We start from the raw sequence: 26,024 nt of genomic DNA, 5'->3' as shown, positions 1-26,024 counted from the left end.
CCTGCACCAGAGGCTGGACAGGTCCTGCTGCAAACTCAGCTCCTTGGTGGGTCAGGCCTGTGCTCCCATGCTGGTCAGTGCCAGCCCTGGACAGGGGGGCCCTAGCACATGACTGGACAGGTAATGCTCTCAGTGGTTGGTGTAGACTCTTCCCCACACCCACAAGTGGCCTTGGGGCTGGTCATGTCATTCCATCTCCCCTCTTTCCTTTTCCCTCTGGCCTGGGCTTCCTCCCTTCACTTCTATCCTCAGCCACTCCCACCAGTGGACGGCTCATTTCCTTTCTATACTGGCTAGCAGTGGATATCCAGGTCCCTTGCACAACCCCAAGGGGGCATGGGAGTTCTAGGAGATGCTGGGGGTCTCCCACCAATCCCAGTGTGCAACCTAACATGGAGGGGAGAGAATGCAGAAGCCCACAGCCCTTCCCACCACAGAAGGCATGCTGTCTGCAATGTCCGGCCCAACAGGTGGGCTCCTTCAGGAATTTAAAGAGCAAGTAGCTTTTGGGTTAGCAGAACCCTAGGGTGGGAGAGGAAGGAGAGGCTTCCCCTATGAGGTTCCGAAAGCCCTCGAGTTTCAATGTGTCCTGCCCCTCCTCCTTGCTCCCTTCCCTTCCAACTCTCTGCTTCCCAACTATGAAAATTGTAAATCTGTTTTATTTATTTCAATCAATCCTCGGCAGTGTGCCCCTCAGGGCAAAGGCAGCCATGGTAACCTGCCAACTCATGCCTTAAAAATTCATCGTGTTTAATGCAGTCGATGTGTCTGATACACTTAAAAGTTTCTTGGGGGCGGCGGTGGGTGGAGGGGGAGGAAGAGGAGACACGAGGGCTTGTTTTTCTGGTTGGTGGAATGGGATGGATGATTGGGAAGAGGCGAGGAAGAAAGGGGCCTTTTGTCCTCTCAGCTGTCTGTCCCTCTGTTCAAGAGCAGCTACTGCCAGGCTTGGGGTGGTGATATCACAGTACCTGGGAGGGATCATATAGAGACTTTCAGGGAAGGTCCCATCAGGGCAGGAATGCTGTAGAAAACCAGATGCCCTCACTGAGATGGCCAGGTCATTCTGGGCTTGGGCTTTGCTCTAGGGACTAAGCTGAGAACAGGGAAGAGCATGAGAGGTGACTTCTGCCTCCTCTACCGCCCAGGGGGGCAGCTGGCAGCTCTCCCTGACATGGGTAGGGCTCCCCTCTCCAGGACAGAATTCGTCTTCTCTCTGGCCCAGGGACTTGCTGGGCTGTATTTTCCATGTGCTCTTATTACTTGACCTGGCCCGTTCCCTGCTGCCTGTCCATAGACAGGCACTTCTCGAGCCCCCACGGGACCTGCACACATCCTTCTTGGGAGAAACCTCGCCCTTTCCTGCCTCCTGGTAGCTGGTGCCCATCATCCCCTTCTGAAAGTTGTAACTGCCCCTCACCCTGGCCCATCCTTGGCTTATACAGTGATCTTCCACAGGAGCTGGACCCCCGTGCAAGTGGGGAGATGTGCACTTGTGGAACAGAAAATTAATGGCCAGGAAGGGACAAGGTGGCTTGGTTACCTTAGACATGGAATTTGGCTTATATGCAGAGCTGTAGGCAAAGGGACCTAGGAAGTCAGGTGAATTCTGAAAATGATAATCGGGGATTCCGTGAGGTTTTGGTTGATGTACTTTCAGAAGCTGCAAGGAGGTCCTTGGAGGGAACTTGGCAGGAGTCTTCCCTGAGTGAGTGTGACTTGGTTCGACCCCACATTCAGATACTCCAGAATACGGCTGGGTGCAGTAAGACAGCCCGATTGTGGAATCAGAGCATAGCCCTGTGCTGGAGGCGCTAAAGCTGGGCCAGAGGACCCTGTGGCTCAGCCCAGATATGGTCTTGGTGCTAGAGAAAGAGACGATGCAGGGAGGACAAGGCTGGTGAGCAGACAGTGTGGGCGGGGGCCACTGTCCCCCAGGCTGAAAACCCTTGGTATGGCCTCTCTGTGTTTAAGTTTCATTTTTTGAACCCTCAGAGCAAATGAAAACAAAGAAATGGGCCACTACCGGAAACCCTGTTGTCTTCACGCTGATCAACTCCAAGAAGCGCTGAGATGGCCAGGGTCTGGGACAGGACAGCTCCTGCCTTCGATGCCCAGGGATTTCCTTTGCTGGAATCACCACTTCCTTCCTAACAGTGCCCACAGATGAGACAGTTGTGGGGCAGGTTCTCTACATTAGATACATTGTGTATGTTAAATCCTTTCAATGGGAATGTGACCAAAGCGTAGATCAGGGGCCTTGTCCAGGCCACATCAGGTCTCTGCCCCAGCACTTCATTTCTTAGCTGCTAAAGCTTCAGCACATCTCCACGTTGAGACTCTAACCCAGTTAGGGGCAACTTTCCATCGGTATCACTGGGACCCTCTTTCTTTCTTTCTTTTCTTTGTTTTTGCAGTATCCAATCCAGGACCTGGTACATTCTAGGCAAGAGCTCCACAACTGATCTACATCCCCAGGCCCACCAGGGCCTTCTGATCTATCAGAGCCTGTTCTTTCAGAAGCTCGCTAGGGCTCCCCGGGCGGCATATCTGCAAACCAATTCCTACCCCACCCTCCACCTTGGGGCCACGTCTGTAAGTGACAGGCACTGACCACACCTGGCCAGGACAGTGCTGGCCTGTTATTCACACTTAGTTCTGTCCTGCTGGGGTGATGGCTTGTCTCCAAGGGAACGAGAGGGAAGCAGGGCCTGGAAAATGCATCCACAACTCACAGCCAGGACCTAAATTCAGACTTGGGGGAGGAGTCAATGGGCATGACTTCAACAGCAGGTTCCCAGAGGGACTGGGATGTAGCTCAGCAGTAGAGCACTTGCCTAGCACGCACAGGGCTCTGTGTTCCATTCACAGCACCACAAATACACACAAAAACCCTCCCACCAGCAGCTTCTCAGAAACCTCTATTACGGTGGCAGCTTCTGAGTGTGGGTCCCAGGTCAGCTGCCTCCCAAAGTCCAGGGCAGGGGGGATTTTAATATAATGACTCCTGGTGCCCAGGGAGACATGTTAAAGCTGTTGCTGTGAATCCAGGGCTGATACTGCCAGGGAAACAGCACCCCTGAGCCCCAACTGCCTGGAGTCTCCTTGGTGACTGTTAGAGAGCCACTGATGTAATTGCTCTCTCCCTCTGAAACCCTCTGGGCTCCGGCCCGCCTAAGCAGGATTTCCTCCTGAGGATGTACTAAGCCTCCCCTGCGGAGGTGGCCCTGCCTGTGAAGAGGCCGCCACAGCCTGGTATGCTGCTTCCTGGCCCCAGACGTGCCCACCATCCATGCCCCTGCCACCTTCCAGCCAGGCTCATGTGCTCCACCCCCTCATGGGACAGAAGAACCTGAAGCCTAGGACTGGTCTGAGAACACACAGTTAGGGACATTGTGGGGTCAGAGCTCAGGTCCCCGACTCAGAATTCATGTTCCTATTAGGTCAGATGGTCCCACATGGAGACCTATCTGCAGAGGGTCACAGATATCCCCTCCCTAGGCTAATCCCTCCTTCTATCCATCCAAGGGCCCCCATAACTAAGCTTGAAGGTCCAGGGGCAGAGATGCCTCCCCACCCCTGCATGTGACCTCACGATGGCTCCTCAGTTAAATTCTGTCTTAGGACAGGGAAGAAAGAAGCACATTTGTAACTCTGCTGCTCCCCTCTTCAAACTACAGGGGTGGCCTTCTGGGACAGGAGGCAAGTGAGTGCCCAGAGTTCAGAGAGTGCCGAAGGGCTGCACCATTATACTCTCGAATGCTGGGTATCCCCAGCCCCACAGTCTTCCTGTTAACACACTGTTCTGTTCACATTTTCCTTTATTTCACCCAATTATTCCCACATTAGTCTCTTTCTTCCAGGCCAAGGGATCACCCCCTGCTGCTGTTTATACAACCACAAACAGACGGGCGGTATCCCTTCCACTGCAGTCAGAGTGGAGCCCCATGCGGAGGCCTTGTCGGGGCACCCTCCTTTCCCTCTGCCCTTACAGCATGAGCCCAATTGTGTCCTGATGGCTGTGGGTCCTGGCTGATCACAGGGATCCTCTGATAGCTCATATTCCATGGCGACCTTTTAGGATTTAATGTGCTCAGAAGTGGTTCCAAGCAGGGGCTGTCATTTTGATTCTGGTGATACCTCCCAGCGGAGTCACCATCTCTGGTCCTATCAGTGTCCTCATCTACCCAGAAAGCTGCACACTTACCCTCCAGGATCAGGAGGGCCCCTCAAGCCAGGGTCATTCCTTAGTTGAGGGACCGCTGAACCTGGGGTTTGTGAATCACCTAAGGACTCCTGGAGACACCAGGACTGCACAGAGGCCCCACCTCTAGGTGTGGGTGCTCCGCGTTCTTAAGCTTCTGGGATAGGTCTGAGAACTGCTGCCACAAATTGCCTCACCAGAGCCGAGAGCTCCACGTGCTGGCAGTGTCACTCTGGGTGGAAACGAGGGGATTTTACGAGCAGTTTCAGAGGCTGTGTAGCAACAAAGCCTGGGCTCGGCCCTGGGGCAGTGGGAGACCCCGGATGCCCGCCTTCTCATCCCGCCTTATCCTTACCTCCCTGGACCTGCTGTCCTGGTTTCCGCCTGCCACTGCACCCTCTGCTTCCCTCCTGTCCCTGCCTGCTGAGCACAGCCCTGCTCCTCCACACACAAAGAAAACCAGACCAACTCGCAGACAAGACCCACGTTGTGTCCAGGACTCTTTCTGGCACCCACATGCAGGCAGTGGCTTCCTTTGGTGGCCTCAGAACTGGTCTCACCTCTCACAGCAACAGCCTCCCTGGGGAAGGAAGCTTGGCTTGCCTGCTGCTGCGCCAGGCACCTGCCATCCTGCTTCCTTGGTCACACAGCACATACACACAACACGACAGGCACCGGATTAGAAGCTAGAATGATGGGGCTTTTCTGGTCCTCACATTTTAGTCTGAGGTTTTGTGAAATTTTATGAACTGAGATGGTTTTCTGCAGCTCTTTACAAGTGCCTGCTTAAAGGGCACAGAGATAAGAGCAGAAAACAGAAGGGCTAGTTAACACTAATGCCCACCACCGGCAACAAACAGCGGCTCCCGGAGTGGCGGCTCTGCAGTCTCCTGGAACACTGGTAAAACGCACAGGGTCTGGCAGGGCTGGGAGGACGGCAGAGCCACAGCAGATGTGCAGGGACAAATGCAGCACGGAGGGGACCCTTTCAAGTATTCGCAGCGGCTTCAGGTATTCTTATTTGTACCCTCCCCCACTGCCTGCCAGAAGACGGAAAAATTCCTTTTGTGATCACTCATTTTCAGGGAATTTTAAGATGCATGAAATAGGCTTTTCGTCCACATGTTCCTTGCCAGCCCAGGAAATCTTCACGGGATTAAACGTGTGAGAATGAGAAAAAGCCCCAGGCGTGCAGCGTCCTTGGAAGTCTCCACAGAGGAAAAGTCCCAGGACTTGGTTATAGACCAGACCCCCCAGCAGAGGACAGGGACTGGCTGCCCTCTACCTAGGACTTTGCCTTTGCCCCCCTGAGCAGCCTGGGCAGTCACACACAGAGAAACATGGGGCACTGGAACCATCAGGCTTAGTGATGATCTACATGAGGGGGGACAGTGCTCCTGAGCCACTGTGCCACTGTACTCCAGCCCAGAGAGCAGAGCGCAGGGACCAGGTGAGGTCAGGATCCACAAGCCAGGAAAGAGTGCAGGCAAGGCAGACTGTCGAGCAACCCTGAGACCAGAATCCACTATGGAAAACCACAACCGAACCAAGCCCCAGGTTTGTAAATGCACAGAGAAAGTTTTGGAGGGAAATTCATGAAGCCAATGACAGAGGCTCCTTTTGGAGAGGAGATGGTAGTAAAGGGTCTTTCGCAAGCTATGCCGTATTTTTCTATTACTTCAATTCTTATTTTATATGTTTTCAATACTTTTAAGCATTAAAAAGAAAGTATTTAGAATCCTATATGTTTGAGACTGTCCTGGACTCCTTAGTGGAAACTGTCAGTGGCACAGCCCCAGAGCAGGGCCTGGAGAAAGTGGTGCCACTTGAGAGAGCCCTGAGAGGGCGGTGGGACTCTAGCAGCTCTTCCCTCTCCAGAGAGGGGCTGCTGCGGATTTAACAATGGAAACATGCATTTTACAAATGAGAGGATCAACAGCCGGGAAATGATATTTTTAGCTACTGTGGCTCTTTGCTTCAAAGGCGTATGTTTCATCTAGAACCAGGCAAACCTCCTACAAAGTCTGCCTGTTTGCAAGGAGTGATTAGCATAATACGAGTAGGAAAGAAGGCCTGGCTCCACTCGGAGGCAGGAGTGCCTACTACAGGGAGGCCTTCTCTTGAAATAGAACCGCCAGATGAGGAACGTCTTATCAATGGAGATGAAGCTTCACTTGGAGCAGAAACACTGCCTTACACGCTGGCCTGGCTACTGCAAATGCAGCTGCCACTTGCATACAGTGGGATCTGAGGGTCTCAATGACCACAGCTCTACCCTGGAAGGCTGCCCTTCCGGGTGCCATTTAAATATCACCTTTGTCTCATGCAACTGTCCTCTTCCAAAGGGTCTTGGGCTGCCTGTACAGAAGTCCTCTCTGAGGGGTAGGACAGGGCCAAGTCAAGGGTAAGCAGGAGGGATAGACAGCAGGTGGGGGCAATTACAGGATGCGGTCATAGGTGGTGACATCCCAGGGAGATTTCACCTCCAAGGTCATATTACTGTGGGAAGGATGGTGCTGCCCCTCAGAGCTGCTGCAGGCACTCCCACCAGCCGGCCAGGCCTCTCCTCTCCTGGCTGCATGCTTGGCCTGTGGGAGCATCTTTTGATGGTTGCTGTTTCCTGCCTGGACACTGTCAGCTGGCTGGGAAGGACTTGGGGTCGTGCGCATACGAAGAGAGGCACGGACTCTCCTCACAACACCACATGAATGAAACAAAGGTGCGACCTTCCAAGACTGTAACTGCAGATACTCATCTCCCGGTAGCAGTGGAGACAGATAACACCCGGCAGCTGTTCCACAAGCCTTCCTTTTGCCTGTCACACCAGGTCAGGGGCACCATACTAAGGGGGCTTGCCACAGGGGTTGGGGCTGTGGGGTGCTGGGAGCAGAGAGTGGCGGTTGCCTTCTATTTTAAGTATATCTGGCAGGAATGAGAAGAGACTGGAAGGACCAGTCATTTCTCCATCACCTCTCCCCCTCAGTGCTCCCTCCAGAGGAAAGAACACAGATAGGTCTTCCTGCAGAGGGTCAGGAAACCAGGAAATGCTTGCAGACGGGGTGCACAGCTGAAGATCTGAGAAAGCAATTACCGTGCTACTGGGGGGCCTGCGAGAAGCAGAAGGAGCTGGACTGGGGCAGTCACTCAGGCTGCAAGGGCAGGAAGGAAGGAGGGGAACTCCAGGTCCTGCCAACTATTGTGGCCAGGGCTTCCAACAGAGGTGGGTGGGGGTCTCCTGCAGGAAAAGGGGAGGCTGGCCTTTGTCCATCAGGAAAAGAAGGGCTCATCTCATAGGAAGGAAAAACTGACTCCTCTCAGGACAAATGAGTGGATGAGGAAGGCTGGCTGGATTCACAGGCCCTGGGAGTAAACTGACTAAAGCCAGCATCCCATGAAGAGCCAAGAGTATGTGTCCAGGTCAGGGACGTCCGGGGCATAGAGGAGGTTTTAAAGTTAGTTCAGATAATTTGCTTATACTGTCTGTCCCAGGAGCATGAATGTTCCAGAATGATGTGGTGGCAAGATCCCTTGTCAAGCGAGCTGCTTGAGCAAGCTCCTTAAAGAACCTTTGCTGTTGTACGAGGCTAATGGCAGGGCAAGGGGTGCATGGCCGCAGCTATCACAGAGAATGAGTGGTCTCACCTTCCCTCTTCCCTGCGACCCTCTCCTGGTGGGCCCTGGCCCTCTTTCACTTACACAAACTGGAAGTTCTGGGAGCCCATAGGGCACTGAGCTTAGGAGCCAGTCACCTCAGGCATGGCCTTGTGCACACCACGCCACCCCCAAGGCTCTGGCATGGCTGCACACTAGCAGCTTCTGTCAGGGACTTGGGCACCCCACGAGTGGGGTTTTGTGAACCTGCTCAGGTCCTTCAGTGGCTCACTGGGTACCACAGAGCTGCTCCTGAGGCAGCTAAGGGCCTGATCTGTCCCCGACTGCTGGGCTCCCTTGCCTTCCAGATACTCAAGTCCCACAGACTTGGGAACCAGCCTCTGGACTCCTGAGCAGATGGCTAGCAGGACCACAAACACTTCCTTTTCCTTGCCCCTAGCTAGCGCTTACTGCTCTTTCATGGCTCAGCTTAGACATCCATCTCTTTCCAGAAGCTTTCTTGGACCCCTCTATTGGACTGGGCACCTCACCCCCACCCCATCTGCTTCTACAGAGCATCAACACACTGCAATGTTACCAACTAAGCCTGGAGGGCAGGACCTAGCTCTGCCCACTGTGGTGTCCCCACTGGTGGCCACTGGGTTTGACACTGTCAGTCACACGGGACAGATCTGCTCAGTGACAAATAGCCACTTGGGGCTCTCTAGGCCAGCACAGTAGCAGGGCTGTCCTGGGTGCCAGGGCGAGACTCTTCTCCACGCTTATAGGGGAGGGGGCTGAGCTCTTGCTCCTGGCGTTCTACTCTCAGATGCGAGGCTCTTGCCCGGCCTGACAGCTGTGGCCTAATTTCCAGGGCTATCACCGGGCTCCTTATTTTTACCCACTTGGTATTTTTCATTGCTGACGCATGGGGGATGGTAAGGGACTGGAGGTGGGGGAGGGTGTATACGAGAGGAAGACACAAATGCTGTGGGGCCAGGGCAGGCTGTGTGGTGTGGAATGTGCCAGGCAGGAAAGGGGTGAGGGTAGGCATGGGAACGTGGAGGAACCAAATGTTATTATTTTTTTTTCTTAAATTAAACCACAACAAACAACACCCCAAATCCCACCCCTTGCTTTTCCTCGGTAAGCATTTTCGACAAGGTCACAAATGCACTGGCTCTATAGATTTTTGGCTCCAAACCACATTTCAGGCAGCCTTTAAGAGCCAGTTCTTGGCGTAGCTTCAGCAGAGCCTGAGGAGAGGGAAAACTAGGGCACTTTTATGCTTTGAGAAAACATCAGATCCAGGTCACAGCTTCCTGGCTCCACTGAGCTGTGGGGCACCCCTTTCCACAGCCTGAACCTGAGCACCCCTCACTCCCAGACTGGCATTTCCTTCAGGGCAGGAATCACAACACTGGGTCACATGTTTCTTTTTTACTTGTCACCTGTCCGCCTATCCCACTGAACTGCCACCTTTGTGCCAGCAGGAGCCACCGCTCTCAGTCCCTCTGTGTGTCCTGGCTGGCGTGGGGCCCAGCCCATCCCAGGCCTCCAGAGCATTCACGGAATGGACAGCTGTGTCTAGGGAATATCTGCCCCCTGGCTAGGTGAGCTCCTTCATATAAACTCCCTGGCACTCCACCTGCCTCTAAGATGCTCCCACCACACTCAAAAGACCTCCTCTCAGGATTGTGGAGGCTAGGCCCGGGTTGGTCCAGGCCATGACTCCATGCAAAGGTGGAAATGGAGAGTAGTTACTGGAAAAAGAGCCTCAATTTCCTCCTATGCTTAAGGACCTGATCCCGAAGGACCCTTTTGGCCACTGTCTGTCTGTCTGAAAAACTCTCCTGGTCTCTCTTCAGTGATGGCCCCATGGTTACCATCTGGGTGCACACATGTGGAGAGGGGACATAGAATGGGTCCTGCTGGGAGGTGCTGGCTGCATCCACCCCTAACTCCACACATGACAAGGGAAGATGCTTGGACCATCCTGCCAAGCACGGAAGCAGCCTATGGGGGGGATTAGCTAGGAGGACCATGGGATTCCTCTCATGCTGCCCATACCCACTGGCCATGTCCTCCCTGTCTGCTCTCATGTGGTCTCTGGGAAGGTCGCTGGGCCATCTGTACCACTTCACCCTTCTCTATCCTCCTATAGCCACCGTGATAGGCCTGGAGTTGGGATGTTGAGAGAACAGGAGTGAGCCATCCTGCCACACAGTGGGTGGCCTGAGCAAGAATGTGGCTGACACAAGAGGAAGAGGAGCCAGCTGTGGAGTGGGGAAAGGGAGACCCAGTCGTGAGGACAGGAGGTGAACTCTAGCCTTGCTTGGACTTGGGAGTTTTTAATGGGCCATGCCTGCCTCTGTCCGTATACTACCTTTATTATTTTTTTAATGTGACACTGATAATTGGTTTTCTGTCATGCACCACTCAGAACTGGTCAGCTCTGCCCAAGGGCAGAGTTAGTTAAGTGGGGAGCAGGTACAGAGGATGGGAGCATGCCAGGGTTCAGACTCCATTTAATGAGGACTCAGTGGCTCAAGAGCTCTCTCTCTCTCTGTTAAAACAGAAGAAGGTGTGTCAGCCCTGAACGCCTGCTTCCTGGCAGCCGAGGCAGCGAGGATGCCAAGCTCAGTTCTGTGACCATATCCATCTCTGGGCCCCCTCTCAGCTTGTCACTTATGCTCCTACTGCAGTCACCATCGTGGTGGCTGCCCCTGACACTTCCCAGTTACCCTGCACCAGCCTCTCCGCTAGGCATTTCCCATGTCATGTCACTTAATCCTTGCAGAGAGCAGGGCAAGGTAGTGACTGCTTCATTTTGCACTTGAGCAGGGTTTGTTCTCAGGGGTGGTGGGGGTTTGGCTCAGTGGCCAACTGGCTGCCAGCATGCACAAGGCCCTGGGTTTGATCCCCAGCACTGCCACAAAAGAAGCTACAGTGTGTGTTTAACATATACAAGGCCCTGAGTTTGACCCCAAAAAGTGTGTAGAAAGAAAACTGTGCTCAGGAAAGCAGCCATGTTGGGGGCCTCTTCTGCTTAGCATCTCATGGCAAGAGCAGCCTCTTTGATTCAGAGAGCTGTTGGTCCCTACCAGGTTTGGGAACTGTTAAAGCTGCCACTTGAGTTCTGCAGTCCTGTCCCTGTCACTGCTGTTCCCACCAGGGACACATGACCCTGTCTGGGTCAATCAGAGCCTCCTCCTGGAATATGACCTACAGAGATGTGATGGCCAAGTGATATGGTGGCCATGTCTCTGTGATTCTGAAGAGACACATTAGGTGGTTTTTAAGGCCTTATCCAGAGCTAAGAAATAACACCTCTGAGTTTTAGGCAGATCATCCTCAGTGTGCAACCACTGGGAATGCATAGTAAACACTCACCAGACCTCAGACTGCACTAAAAAATCAAAGGACAGCTTGCCTTTGCTGGCATGGTGGCTCATGCTACTCTGGAGGCTGAGGCTGGATGATCACCTGAGCCTAGGAGTTTGTGACCAACCTGGGCAACAGAGTGGGACACTGACTCAAAAGCAAACAAACAACAAAGGACACCATTAAGTGGGAGTGGGAAGGCCCGCCACAGGGTAGGAAAAGATAAGAGCAGTATGTGCAGCCAGAAAAAACTCAAACCCAAAATACACAAATCAGTAAGAAAAACATGAAAAACCCCACGGGCAACAGGTTTGTCATAAGAGGCTATCCAAAAGGCAAATCAGCTATGAAAAGTTGTGCAACTTCATTAACCTTCAGGAAAATGTGAATTAAAACTATCTGCCTAATGGAAAAGCTACAATCAAAGACTGATGTGCCAACTACTTGCAAGGACAAGAAGCAGCTGGAGCCCTGCTACACTGCTGATGGGACTGAAATTGGGACAAGCACTCTGGGTAGTATCTCCCAAAGTCACAAATTATGTCTACTCATCATTTCTGCAATTCCTAGGTATATAACTAGCAGAAATGTGTACATATTTACACCAAGAGATGCAAGATCATAGCATTATGGTGCCAGACTAAAAATAACCCCCATGTCCATCAATACTGGAACAGGTAGCTAAACCCTGGCATCTTCTTCACACAGTGAAATCCTCTACGGAAACGTGAACTACTGCTTTGTCAACACACAGGAATCTCAGAGACCTAATGGGTATCAAAAGAAGGCAGGCTTTGCCAAAGAGCACAAACTGATTCCATTTATGTTAAGTTCAAAACCAGGTACCAACAAACCCAGAAGTCCTGGAAGTCAGGATGGAGCTATTTGGGGAGCAGCAGGAGGCTGATACCTGGAGACGTGATACCTCTTGGTGCTGGGAATGCTCCATTTCTTGGTCTGAGCCTACTCCATGGGTGTTAACAGGAGAAATTAGTGGAGCTGTAGGGCACTTGGGATGTGCACACTTCTAACAGTACATTGTTCTTTAAATTTTTATTCATAAAAGGCTCAGGGCACAGAGAGTAAGGTTGCTACCCCACCCTGACCAGAAGAGATAAGGTTGATTGGCAGCACTGATGCAGAATGGTAAAAGAAAGGGAGGTGGCTTTTACCAGAGATACGGCAAAACCACACTGACATCAAACCAGAACTTCTGGGAGCATGGTGGCAGCAGGAAGGGCTGAGAGTCCTTGAGTGTGGACAACGGCTCTTCCTTCCCAGGGGAAAGATTGGGTATGCAAACAGCAGTATGGAGTCAGAAGGGCCTGCCGCAGGCCCTGAGTTTACTTGAGAAGGCTGAAGGTGAAATGGAGACACAGTGGGGCTGGGGCCCGTGGTGCTCCTTCTGAGGGAGAGGAGAAAGAGACAAAGCTTAGCCCCTGAGGAAGCAGTTCCTGAAAGGCAGGAGTGAAAGGTCAGGCTCAAAACATGCCTCACAGGACCCTTGATGGAGGACAAGAGAAAAATGAGAGCTGACAACGTGGAGGACAGGAGCAGCTGTGCTGAGCCAGGAGGAAACAAATCATTCTGGAGGAAGGAGGGGGTGAGGCCTGTCCTCCTGAGCAGCAGTCAAACGGAGAGAGCACTCACTGTCAATTTACAAGGGAGGTCCAAGATTATGCTGGCTAAACAGAGACCGGAAATGGGCTGGGACAGTGGATGGGCCAGAGTATGGAGGAGTTCAGGGCTTCGATGGAAGACAGGAAGAGCAAAGAGAGGCACTCAGCATTCCTACTGCCTGAAAGGGTGGCAGCCAATGGCAGCCATGGGCAGCAGGGAGAAGAGGTCTCTGTGGGGACTGTCAAAAGAGAGCAGTTTCTTTCTGAACGAGGGTCCTGGCTGCCAGATGTGGGGCCCTGCTCCAGTATGGAAACCTGGAGACATGGGCTCTCGTCTCAGAGAGGGCAACAGCCACTGTACCTCTCTGAGAAGGACAACATGAACTTGCAGGGTCTTTCAGCCTGGATTCTGGGCAGGTGGACCCTGGTACTGCTTCTCAGCAGGACAGGTGTTACAGTTTGGATATGAGGTGTTCCCCAGAAGCTCTGGTGTCAATGTAGGAATGTTCAGAGGTGAAACAATTAGGTTATGAGAGCTGTAACCTAATCAGTCCATGCTAGTTTGGAAGAGGTGGGTCACTGGGGGTGTATTCTGGGAGGGTTCAGTGTCCCTGCAGCCTCTTCCCCTTTCTCTTTCTGCTTCTTGGCCACCATAAAAGCAACAATGCTCCTCCACCATGCCCTTTGGCCAACATGGAGGCCTTGCCTTGGGCTCAGACAGTGCAGTGGCTTATTATGTGAACCTCTGAAACCATGAGACAAAATAAACTTTTCTTCCTCTCAGTTTTTTTTTGGTACTGGGGATTGAACTCAGGGACGCTCAACCACTGAGCCATATCCCCAACCCTATGCACTCACAGCAGATGCTTCCCACTATATCTGTCCTGCTCCCTTCTCACACCCAAGGCTAAGGTCCTGACAGAGGAAACCTCAGCTCTGGGTTCTCTGTATGGCTACAGAGAACTGCTACAGATCCCAAGACTAGGGTGAGGGAGGTGGAAGCAAATGCTCCATCGGTACCAGGGCATTCAAAAGACGTGACAATAGTGACAAAAGTCACAGAGCAAAGCCTCCGTTCTCCTGAGTGCTGAAGCAGAAAATTTCTATAGAAAGTTCCACTGTCTACTCCAGATCCCAAGCGCCTCCTTGGTGGGCCATCCCATCCTGGGTTATGAAGAGGCATTTGGCCTATCCAGTACCCTTCCCTGTGACTTCCACTGTAGTTGCCATCTGAGGTAGAATTCAGCACTCTGGTTCACCCAAGCCAGGCCCCTCCACAGGTCACTATCACCAGTGCTCCAAGATAGGAACCCTCCTTGAATGTAGAAGGGGCAGTTGGTCTGGAGGGCTTTCCACAAATGCATGTGACAGAAACCCTTGTATTTTTCTGAAGTCAGGGGCCAGGGTGTGGGGGTTTTGTGACCTCTGTGACTATCTGCTGAAAGCAACCACTTGAGGGGTGAGAAGGGAGGACCTCATGGGGGGGTCTCTATGGGCATTGCTGAGAAAACTATGCTGACATGATACCAGAATTGAAGAAAGAGCTTCCTGAGAAATACACTGTACAATGGATGGACAGGATACTCTCTGCAGCTGTCCTTCCAGAAGGAGGTATCAAGCACTTGGAAACTCAGGACACCCATTTGTCTTCTTGGCTCTGACAGACGCAGCCCTATCCCAAGGAGGCAGAAGGATGGAAAACAACTTCTAGAGGCCAATTCCAAACCTGCTGCTAGTTTCTTAAAAAGAGACTACATTATGATACACTTTAGCTACTTGCTAATTCCTCAAGCTGTCTGAGTTACCAATGTTAAAACTTTCCAAGTTTCCTGGCATCCTTAGGTAAAGTATAGTATAAACAGTCATATCCAGGGAGTGCTGCAGGTTCCATCTGGAAACAAACTCCAAGCTTCATAAAGAAATTTGTTATCAAGTTCTCAGCTCCTGACAATCACCCCCCTGGCCCTGCCAGCAGCCTGAGCTATGGGCTGGGGGGACTGATGCCTCTTAGATGTGTAGACTACAAAGTAAGTGCTCTAAGTGGGAGGCTGGAAAGAGGCCAAGCAGGTGCCAGCATCCATGTTGCGAAGAATCCAATACTGCATATCCATGGGGTGTGTGTGGGGTCCACATTGAGCACTCTCCCACTAACCCAAAGCCAAGCCCTCCCCTCAATGCACAGGAGCTCCTGCAAACAGGAAAACAGCTGGCTTAGGCGGAGCTTGGCTGCTTGGGCTGTGGTGACAGGGGTCACTCTGAAGGACATGGCCTTTCCCTGCCACGCTCACCTTGGTCTCTAACATCCCACAGTCCTGCTCAAAGTAAATGAATGCTTGAAACACAGGACGCTGCCCTTTGAAGCTCCCAGGCTTCCAAAGCACACTGTGCAGGACTCCCTCTGGCTAGCACTCCACTCCTCCCATGAGGCCCCAGGAGGACCTAATTAATCCCAGCCTGGCCTAACGAGGCCCATCACATGTGGTTTCTATTTTCCAGAAGAAAAGACAGGGAGTGCCAGTGTGTGCACTGATGTGGGGACTGCTTGGAGGAGGCAGAGCAAAGCCAGCGACCTGCCCAGGGCCCTCAGCCCTCCCTGGTCAATGAAGAGCAGGAGGGCCCCATCTCAGATGGCATGGCGAAGTGATAGATGTTAGTCCTCTGGATTGGAGATAATGGCCATGCAGACTGGGTCAGGGTCCCTTTATTTCACCCCTTGTATCTTTTACCTTGGAGGGCAGGCCCTGTTCTCCTGGGAAGTCCTTCCAGCATGTCATCAGGGCCTTCAGGGCCTCCTGCCATTCACATTCCCACAGCGTTGCCTCCAATTAGCAGACAGGAAGCCCAGGGCTGGTTGTAAAATGGCTACTGCTCATGTTCCCCCTTGCTGCCTTGCATCGAAACAAAAGCCCCCAGCCCTTGCGTCTGGGGTGGGGGCAAGGCTGGGGAAAGTTCCAGAAGATTCATGCAAGAAGCTGGGCAGACACCTTAATTAAAACCGGCAGGAAGAGAGGTTTCTTCCAAGAGGGAAGTAAGACATTCCTAGGAAGAATTCCTCTAGCTCCAGTCAATGTCCTGTTTCCTTTCCTTAGCTGGGGACCCAATCAATAAGGCTGCAAACTAATAAAAGATCAAAAACCCAGATGCATTCTGGGTAGAAATCAGGGCTTCTTCTAGCAGGCAAATTCAGGTTAGTGTGTGTTTGCCACAGCAATTTACTCTGAGCAATGAATGCAGAGGAAGAGAGCTGGACCTCTCAGACACTCTTTGTGAGCTGGGGCCCAGGGGCAAAGCAAGCTTTTCTGAAAGGCTGATTTAACCAGGCCCCAGGTCTGGACACTTAACTCCATTTTGCCTTCCATTAGTATTAGCACAATAGGTTTTAGGTGGGCTGGCCAATGCCCTGGTCAGGTGAGGTGGAGCGTTCAAAGACTCACAGGCTGAAGGCGGTGTCCCCAGGAAAAGGGACTCCAGAGCCTGGAAAGCCTGGGAGGATTCCAGGGTGTGAGGAGGACGTCAGCCCACATGGGCTGCAGAGGGTCCAAGGCCAGCAAAGTGGAACTTCCCAATTATGGCATGAAAGGGCTGCTTCTCTGAGGCCCTCCTTCCTAGTCCCTGCAATTACAAATAAGACCAGTTCCTACTGGCTGCCCTGCTCGCCACCCACCTCAGTGGCCAGGCAACTCCCTGCTCCTCCTTGTCCTCTTCTTCCCAACACAAGGGCTCTTATGCGAACCCAGGACATTGGCAGGCTAGTATGAGTACAACCATGTATTAAGGATTGTGTGAATACTTGTGGAATGGGAGAGGCTGCCATGCCTATCTGCACCAGAGGGGAGACAGCAGGACCTGAATGAACCAGAAGCCTTATCTCTGGGTTTCTCTGGGTTGGGGTTTCAGGAAGGAAGTCCCATGACCTCCTCCTCTTTCCCACTTGGGCCCCAGCTCTCCCTCTCCGGATGCCTGCCTCATTTTAGGAGTGCACCTTTCCCTGGGAGCGTGCTCGGGACTCATCTACCATCAACTGGGCCAGGAGGGTCGCAGCCCTCGCATTCACAGCACACAGTGCTTGTTAAAAATGAAAGCATTCTCTGGCAAAGTGCTCTCTGCAAGGCAGCAGGGAGGAAGAGGAGGGGAAGAATGCACACTTGATGAAGCCAAGGGACGCTGGCCAGAGGGCCGCGTTGGCAGGCAGAGTGGAGTGTCTTCAGACTCACTACTTCCCCGCACAGAAGCAGGCTTGTAAAGATCACAGCTGCTGGGTTACGCCGGAGTTCATATCACAGCTTATCAAAGAGGCTGGGTTTTCTCCCTCCTCTCCTTTTCTCCTGGGTATAAGTGGGGTGGTTCACAGGCAGACAAGGCCTGGGCTTGTTCTGCCGGCATTAGCATGGAGGGTGGGAAGAGGCTGGAGGAGGGCAATGCACACCAACACCTACTTTGGGCAGAGTTGGTTTAGCAGGGCTGGGAAGGGTGCTGGTGGGTGCCTGGGTCCTGGGGCAGCAGAGCTGACTCTCAGTGCAGAAGGTCCAATAATCTTACTCTCTCATATGGGTCTGGTTTTCTCTCCCTACAGACCACAAGGGGAGGTAGAGGCCATGGTGTGTCAGAGGCTGGACAACAGCGCCCGCCCTTCATCAAACACTGCCAGCACTGGGGCTGGAACCGCACTGATCTTACTTAAGCCTCCTGCAAAATAACAAGGTAGCCACCATTATCATCTCTATTTCTTGAACACAGCAGGAAGGCCTTGGAAATAGGTCACATGGCTACAGAAGGGAGGAACTGGGGTTTGACTCTGGAAACCATACACTTTCTTCCTCAGGCTACGAGGGGCTCTTGGGCAGGAGTGGGGGTGCAGCACCAGCCTCCTCACAGTACTCTGTTCCACATGTCCCATCTTCCCCCAATCGTGGGCATGGCCTCAACTACCTGTATGCAGCCCAGGGAGGGCCTGGAACTGGAGCAGGTTTCCAGGGTCTCAGAGGTATGGGCTTTTTTTTTTTTTTTTTTACATGCATCTAAACTGTTGTGACAGCTAAATAAAGAGGCCATATGGACAGAGGGATGTCTAGCTCACTAAGGTCTAGGGGGTTTGGGTGTCCTATCCCTGGCTCCACACTGAGGTATAGCCTGGGAAAGCTGTGTGGGGAGAGGAGATGCTCTCAGTTCCTGAGGGAAATCATACAACTCTCTCAATGCCAAGAACCTCCCCAGATATTGGTCTTCCAAGAGCTGTGGACATTTATCCTTCTGCAGATGGCAGCCACTCCTGGGCCCTGTGCTAAACACATTACTGCGCAAGTAACAGCTTCTAACTTGTTTGCTGGAAAATTACTCTGCTCTTTCTCTGTTCAATCTTGGTGGGTGAGTGGAGCAAACTAACAGCTATAGGAGAGGGTTGAGAAACTATTTACTTCATTCTTTATCATGCCTGTGGCTTCACTGAAGCACTTGGCCTGTACCGTCAGTATACCCCCTTTTAAAGCCATCAGCAAAGGACATGAAACGGAGAAGCAAGACAGCAGGCTGACACCTCCAGAGCTCTACCTGCCTCAACCTCACCGAAGGGCCTAGCCCCTGGAGGACCACAAAAAGAGGAGACAGGGGGCTCATGTCTGTGAGGCTTCCTCTGCCTCCAATGCTGGACTGTGTGCCCTGGGAGTCCACACTGGGTGCCCAAGACAGAATCCAGGAGCTGGTCATCAGTGGCAGGCATGCTGGCTTAGCAGGTAGCAGTCCCCGGGCCAGCCTGGCCCTCTAAGGAATGTGAGGCAGGTGGCTGTCAGCAGTAACACATACTGACTGCTGGGGGCTGCTTTTGGGGGATGGCAAACTAGACAGCTGGGGTAAAGGCCTAGGAGAGACCCAGTCCTTTGTGAGGGACTCAGCTGCAAGGTTCCACCTGTCTTGGACCACTGGATTCTTTGTGCTAAAGTGCCAGGGCTAAGAGACCCTCTGTGCTTGTGCTAGAGTGTCAGTGAGGCCTGACTGGAGATCAGTGTTGATGCCTTCTGAACATAGTCCCTGAGGGGTCTGAGCCATGAACAGTCAGTGACGGCCATGCTGGATACACCGAGCCCCTAGAAGAACAAGGAGGAAGGGCCCATTGGCCTTGGTCCCAGGGAGTCCTGGCATGCAGCTGTTCAGGGCCCCCTGAGGCACCAGACTCTGCCATCTCCCACAGAGGGACAAAGTGGTGGTTGCTGAATTCTTAGCAGAGTGCAGGAGTTTGCAGCCCAGCTCCAAGCGAGCCCAGTTGACACACTGGCTTCTCTCCTTTTCCCTTTTGCAAAGAGGATTCCCATTAGCCCCCAAACCTCGTTGCCTTGGAATCTGCAAATGGGAACATGGCAGTGGTCTGGCCATTAGCTTCATGGAGCCTGGGGCCCCAAGTGTGTGTGTGGGGGAGGATGCCCAGTAATGTCCATATTACCTGCAGCTCTGCTCTTGTGGTTTTGGGGTGCTGGTTACCACCCTGAGCTCCCCATTCACACACTTCTGATGGTATATGAGGCTAGGATGGGTGGAAAAACCCAGACCAGCCCTGTCCCCAAAGAGGAAGCTGGCTGCACCTGCCTTCTTCAAAGGTCTCTCTCTCTTACTTGGTTCCCTGAAAGTCTGCCAGACACTCTGCAGTGTGGAAAACCACAGAAAATTAACTGTCACTTATGTGGGAACAGACAGCCGTTTTTTGGTGGCAGGATCTTTCATATCACATCTAAAGTGATATGATATCCCCATCCAAATGTGGGGATAGAATAACTGTGGACTTCTTCTTTTGGCCAAGAAGGTTAAGAATACATTTCTGTCTCTCTGTAACAATGGTTCTTGATCAGGGTGATTTTATTCCCCAGGGGATATTTGGCAATGTTTGGAGACTAGTTTTTGAGGGGGCAGTGCTGTGGATTGAACCCAGGGCCTTGAGCATGCTAGGCAAGTACTCTACCATTGGGCTATACCCCCACCTTTTGGACATTTTTAATCATCCCAACTGGGTGGGGGCAGGTGCTACCAGCTTCCAGTGGATAGAGGTCAGGGATGCTGCTAAATGTCATACAGTACACAGGATGGCCCCTACCACAAAGAACTACCTGGCTCCAAATGCCCACAGTGCTGAGGTTGAGAATCCCTGCTTTAGAAGAGCTCAGAGAACAAAGGGCGATGACAGGGACATCCTTTGTGTGGGGTGGAGACCATCAGAAGCCCCTTCCTCCTGCTGTGGTCCTACCATTCTTCTTTTAGTCCCCTTCAGGAATCACTTCTTTGGCTCCATCCCCAGGGTGCCCTCAGCTCCACACGAGGTCCCTGACTAGCCTGAGGTTCTCCTTCTCCCGGCAGGCAAACTTCTCCATCAGGTTTCTCCTGGCCCCTCCATTTCTTGTCTCCCACTCCTTAGCTCATCCATAGCCGAGGAGGCTCCTGGGCCAGCTCCCGGAAGATGCTCTTTGGGCCTCATCTTCCCTTCCTGCCTCATCAGCCCCCTCTTTCCCCTGCTTCCTGCTGCCCTTCTGGCCCTTCCTCTCAGCTTCTGGTTCTGGTTTCTCCTCCTTTCCCCGCCATTACATACTGAAGCTTCTTAGGGCTCAGTCTCAGACTCCTTCCCTTCTCACTTGGCCTCCTCTTACTCCTGCAAGTAAAAGCTCCACAAAGCCAGAACCATCTAGAACAGTACTTTGCACAGGGTTGGTATTCAGGAAATATCTGCTGACTATGTCATCAATTTCCAGTCGACCTTGGGTCTAGGTCTCCCTTTGGAGAACCAGGTGCATTAAATTGCTTCTTCAATATCTTTCTTTTGATGTTCCCAAAGCAATTCAAACTCAAACATGTCATGACCCTCCTTGCTCACTGGTACTCTCCTGAGGCTCCCACCTCAGACACTGGCAGTGCCATCCAGCGGTTCACACCAGGGACCTGCATGTTAGTCCTGACACTTTGCCCTTGCTCCCTCCTGCAATCAGTCCCCAGTCAATCACATATGCTCCTTACTGCATTGCCTACTGCTTTCTGTTGCCTGACAAGTTGTTACAGTCTCATTTGGACAATAGCTTCCCAAGTGGTTTCCATCCATCTTGGTCCTTCCAGACCCTTCTCCCCAGCAACAAGGCAATCTTTCAAGTCAGAGAGCTGGTCGCATCTCTCCTCTGTCCTTTCCCTGGCTTCCCACTGATGTTTGGGTGACATCCCTAATCCTTGGTATGGCCTACAAGGCTAGGTCCCCATCCCCCTTGCTGTCTGGCTTACAGCAAAATGAGCTCCCTTGTGCACTTCCTGTGCAGGCTGGGCTTCTGTTAGCCCTGACCAAACTCCCTTACCCTTGGGACTGTATTAGTGTAGTCTGCTCCCCAAGTGTCCTGGACCATTTTACATTTTAATAACTCCACCATACCAGGGTTCTGGGTGTTGGTCAGGAGGAAAGCCCAGGAATCTTTTTAAAGATTCTTCAGTGTTCTGACATGCAGGGCTGAGAACCACTGCTACAGAGCATCCAGGGACATTTGGACTGTTCTCTACCTGGTTTGGTTGGAGAGCCTGGAGCAATTTGTGCCCCTAATTTAGCTTTCAATAGCCTGAAGTTCACTGGGTCACTTCTTGTGACCCTGCTCTTTGAAGCTGAATGTGAGACGAAGGGAATCCCAGTCATGCAGCCAGTGATGACAGTTCTTGGCTAGTGACAACAGTTCTCAAGGCCTGAGCCCCTGGGGCTGGAACCCTGACTGTCCTGGGCTAGGATCAGATGACTCAAGAACCTGGCTCCACCAATCCGGCCAAATCCCATATTGGTGGCTGGGCTGCCAGCACAGCCGTGTGTCATGTTCCATCTGGCCCACCTATTTTCCTTTCCAAAGACTGACAACGGCATTGAGGGAGAAGGTATTTAACTTAAAGAGAAAACAGCATCTTGACAAGCAAAAACTTAATTTGTTTTCTTTTCTTTTTTTTTTTAAAGAAATGTCAGTGATGACCTGCCTGACTGTCAGTGGTACCAGTAACACAGCATAAAGGAGACCTTTGTTTCTTTTAAGAACACACATAAAGGTCAGGAAAGGAAGGAGCGAGAAGGAAGAGGTGGCTGCTTTGACATCTCAAAATGCAAAGCCTGCGGGGAGGAGAAGGCAGGCGGGGCTGACCTGATGATGAAAGGGCCTCTGACCTCCAGGAGCCTCCGTTCACTGCTGAACCTCTGGAGAAGGTTGATCATGAACTTATAAAAGTAGGAGTTCATGGTGGGAGTGGAAGGAGAACATTCTAAGCCTTTGGTACCTGTAGAGAAAGGGACAGAGCCAGGGTTTATTCTGATAATGTGTTCACAGGGTGATGAGTCTCATACAGAATACAAATAATTGCAAATGCCCCAAAGGGAGTGGATGGGGGGCTGTCTGTGTGTAACAAGATGAGAGAAAATCTCCAATCAAGGGGCCACAGATTGTCAGAAAAAGGAAAGGACCAAAGGATTTTGAATAAGACATACCTTTGCTTCCTGCAAAATGTACCCATTTACTCTCCACTCCTCTATCCAATCTCAAACCACGTAGTTAACTTTAAAAAAATTTTTTTTCTTAGTTGTAGATGGACACATTGCCTTTGTTTTATTTATTTTTATGTGGTGCTGAGAATGGAACCCAGTGCCTCACACCTGCTAGGCAAGCACTGTACTGCTGAGCTACAACCCCAGGCCCTGTAGTCAACTTCCTAATGTGTAAGGCCCTACCAGGTACTATGACTTTTTAAAAAGCAAATATCTACTCATCATCCTAATAAGTTAGATACACTTAGGGTTTACTATGCTCAGTCAAGGACAATGACAAGAGAATGGAGGAGTAAGGCAGGTACATAATCTTAGTGGTCAACAAACCTAGCAAAACTAAGAGGCAGGGGGTATGGGGGCAGGAAAGATGGTGGAATGTGATGGACATTATTACCCTAGGTACATGTATGACTGCACATACGGTGCGAGGCTACATACATCATGTACAGAGAAATGAAAAGTTGTGCTGCAACTGTGTCTAAGGAATCAAATGCATCCTGCTGTCATATATCCTAATTAAAATAAACACAAAGAGGCAAAACCCAAACTCCCTTCCCAGTGATACTTGAGAAAAAATAAGTGGTGTACATGCCAGGAGATTAAAGACAGCCAACAGTGCAAAGTATTTTAATCTGCACTAATAATTCCAGGACATTTTTAATCACTCCCCAAAGAAACCTTGTACCCAGTAGCAGTTTCCCGTTTCTCCTCCTCCAGGTCCTGGAAAGCACTACTTTCTCTCTCTATAAACTTGCCTCTTCTGGATTTTGCCCATTTAAATGGAACCCTACAGTATGTGGCTTCTTTCATGCAGCATATTTTCAAGGTTCACCTTTACTGTAGCATGTTCCTCATTCATTTTTATGGCCAAATGATAGTCCATTGTATGGACACACCATATTGTTGGCCCACTCATAAGTTGGTGGACGTTGGATTCTTTCTATTTTTTGGCTCTTATGATGCTGCTATGAACATTCATTTTCAAGCTTTTGCTTGAGCATATTTTAATTTCTTGGGTATATATCTAGCAATGGAACTGCTAGGTCACACAGTCACTCTGTTTAACTTCCTGAGGGCTGTCCTATTTTATACCCCCACCAGCCATGCAGGAGGTGTGTCGTTTCTCCTTACCAACAGCCATCTTGGTGTCGGGAAGTGGGATCTCATTGTGGTTTTGATTTGCATTCGTCTAATAACTAATAATGTTTGTGTGTTTATTGTCCATGTGACTATCTTGTCTGGAGAAATGTCTACTCAATTCCTTTGCTCATTTTTAAGTTGGGCTATTTGTCTTTTTATTGTTGAGTTTCAAGAGTTCTTCATGCACTGGATACAAGTTGAGTCACTTATCAATTATGATTTATAAACATTTTCTCCTATTTTGGGGACTGTCTTTTTAATTTTCTTGATAGTGTCCTTTGGAAGTACATGAAATTAAAAACAATTTTTTTTTTTTTTTTTTTTGGTGGCACTAGGAACTGAACCCAAGGCCTTGTGTATATTAGGCAAGTGCTCTACTACTGAACCACATTCCCACAAAATTTTAAATTTTGGTTAAGTCCAGTGTATTTTTTAAAAATATATTTTTTAGTTGTCAGTGGACCTTTATTTTATGTATTTATATGTGGTGCTGAGAATCACCCAGTGCCTCACACATGCTAGGCAAGTGCTCTACCACTGAGCCACCACCCCAGGCCCCCAGTGTGTCTTTTTTTCTTTGGTTGCTCATGCTTTGTTGCCCAAAGCATGTCATCGCTCTCTCAGGTGGCCTCCCTGGTCCAGGAGCCCTGTGGGAATCACAAGGCTCTCCCTGCACCAGGGAAGGGGTGACCATGTATCGGCACAGGTTGTCAGATGTGGGGTCTCTGTGGAACAGCTCCCAGAAGCATTGACCCAAGATACAATAGAGCCAGGTGCAGAACCATCCAGAGCATTACAGGTGAGTCACACAGAGGTGCCTCTCTCTATGGCTGACTGTTAGGTACAGTGGCCAGAGAGTGGCAGTAAAAACACTCCTCCCAGGAGTTGTGTCTTGCTGTTGAGCTCACACTTGCCTTACAGGGAAGCAGCTGGGAACTAGAAAAGACCTTTTTCTGTTCAGTGTTTCCCAGCTGTGGATTACTCTATGAGGATTTCTCACGAGGGGCCACACCTCCAAATCTGACCGCCCCTCCCAGGCAATCCCCTGAGCTGTGTCACAGACTCGCCCTGAGTGGGGAGCCCAGCTCAAGGGCAGGTTTTGTGTAACTTCCTGCTGTTTGGACTGCTTTGTTCTGGGTCCCTGCTTGGGGCAGCCTGGCTGGGAAGGTCCTGAGTGATTCTGGAATGGCAAACAGTCTCTGCTCCCTGGCCCAGAGGGGCTGTTGGCAGAATCATGTGTCACATTCTTATAGATCGAGTTACCCTAGGCCCAGCTGGGGCTGATCCCTGAAGAGGTGGTTGTGGGCCCAGCTGTTGAGGCAGCCCCACACCATTCTCTGTACAGGAGATGAATTTGAAGGACCATGATGGCTGCTGGAGAGCACGCTGTATGCCCCATGTGTTGCAGCAGGTACCTGTGGACTGAAACCCAAGTAATAGCAGGCTTCACTCAGATGAACACCTGTGAACGCCTCTTGTCCCTGTCCCCTTCCTGGTTTTCTATGTGCACCCCCTGGCCCATCCCATTTCTATGGCCACTTAAGGCTCCCAAGAATTTTAAAGGACAAAGGGACCAATGTAGGGAGTAAAGAAAGAACTCCCGGATGGGGGCACCTGGGGCCAGAATCTCTATTCCTAAGGAGCTGGGTGCCCAGGGCAGGCCCTAGGGAGAGGTGCCCGCCTGTTGCAGCCTCACAGGGGCAGCAGGAAGAATCAGGAATGACCCTGGTCTCCTTATTTATAAGTGCTGGCAATTAAGAGCCCCTATTCAATGAGACAAAACATGCAATGCACTGGGCCTGGGGCCTTCCAAATAAATGGTAGTTGCTTTTATTAGCAAATATCTCCTCTCTTAGAGTACTCCACGGGGCAGACTGCTTTCATTCCCTGATCCTCACCATGGAGGACTGGAGGTGGGGGGGATAGTCTGGAAATGTCTGAGTGGGGAAACTTCAGATCTGGGACAAATTCATGGTGCTCTGTTGTGATGTTGCAAGGAGTAAGACAGGAGTCACCTGTGACCTCCCAACTCTACACCCAGGGAAGGAGATCAGTAAACCCCTCTACCCACCGCTGACAGATTGGCTACAGTTGCCAGGAAAGAAGGCCTGGGCTGCTGTGGACACATCTTTGCTCTCCTTACCACAGCTCCCACTCTGGGCCCAAAACATACTTTCAATATCTAGACTCACGGTGGCCCTTAGCTGGAGGAGGAGCACTGCAGCCACATGGAGGAAGGCCCCCAAGCCTTCATGTTTTCCCAGAGCAGAGGCCACTGGGGAAGCATGTGAGACTCAGCCCTTGTGGTGCTCCCACTGTCAAGACTAAGAATAGCAAGCAGCTGAGCGCACCCTGACCAGGGCCATGAGTGAGCCTCAGCTGACAGGCCAGGGTGTGGTGGGAGCTGTAGGGGTGATGCCCAGGGCGTAGTCTGCATGGCCTTTTGCAATCTAGGATTCCACCTGCTGGAAAGACCACTGCCTGGAGAGAAGGAGTGGCCCAAGACAAGGCTGGGGGTCCTTCTGCCGTGGGAAGGGGTGGGGTCTGTATGGCTGGA

General features: G+C 51.5%; 1 protein-coding gene across 4 annotated transcripts in view; it reads right to left on the bottom strand.

Moving 5' to 3' along the window:
* Positions 1-26,024, bottom strand: part of Vac14 (VAC14 component of PIKFYVE complex) — a 102,729-nt gene that overhangs the window by 18,788 nt on the left and 57,917 nt on the right. For all 4 annotated transcript variants that reach the window (XM_046434628.2, XM_046434629.2, XM_046434626.2 and 1 more), the window contains exon 14: positions 21,930-22,062. In XM_046434628.2, the coding sequence (XP_046290584.1) occupies positions 21,930-22,062 (133 nt within the window). The remainder of the gene's footprint in view (positions 1-21,929; positions 22,063-26,024) is intronic.

This window comes from Marmota monax, unplaced genomic scaffold (genome assembly GCF_021218885.2).
Source record: "Marmota monax isolate L192 unplaced genomic scaffold, Marmota_monax_Labrador192_F-V1.1 WCK01_AAM20220418_F8-fsc00024, whole genome shotgun sequence".
Lineage (NCBI taxonomy): Eukaryota > Metazoa > Chordata > Mammalia > Rodentia > Sciuridae > Marmota > Marmota monax.
This window is presented reverse-complemented; position numbering and strand designations above follow the sequence as displayed.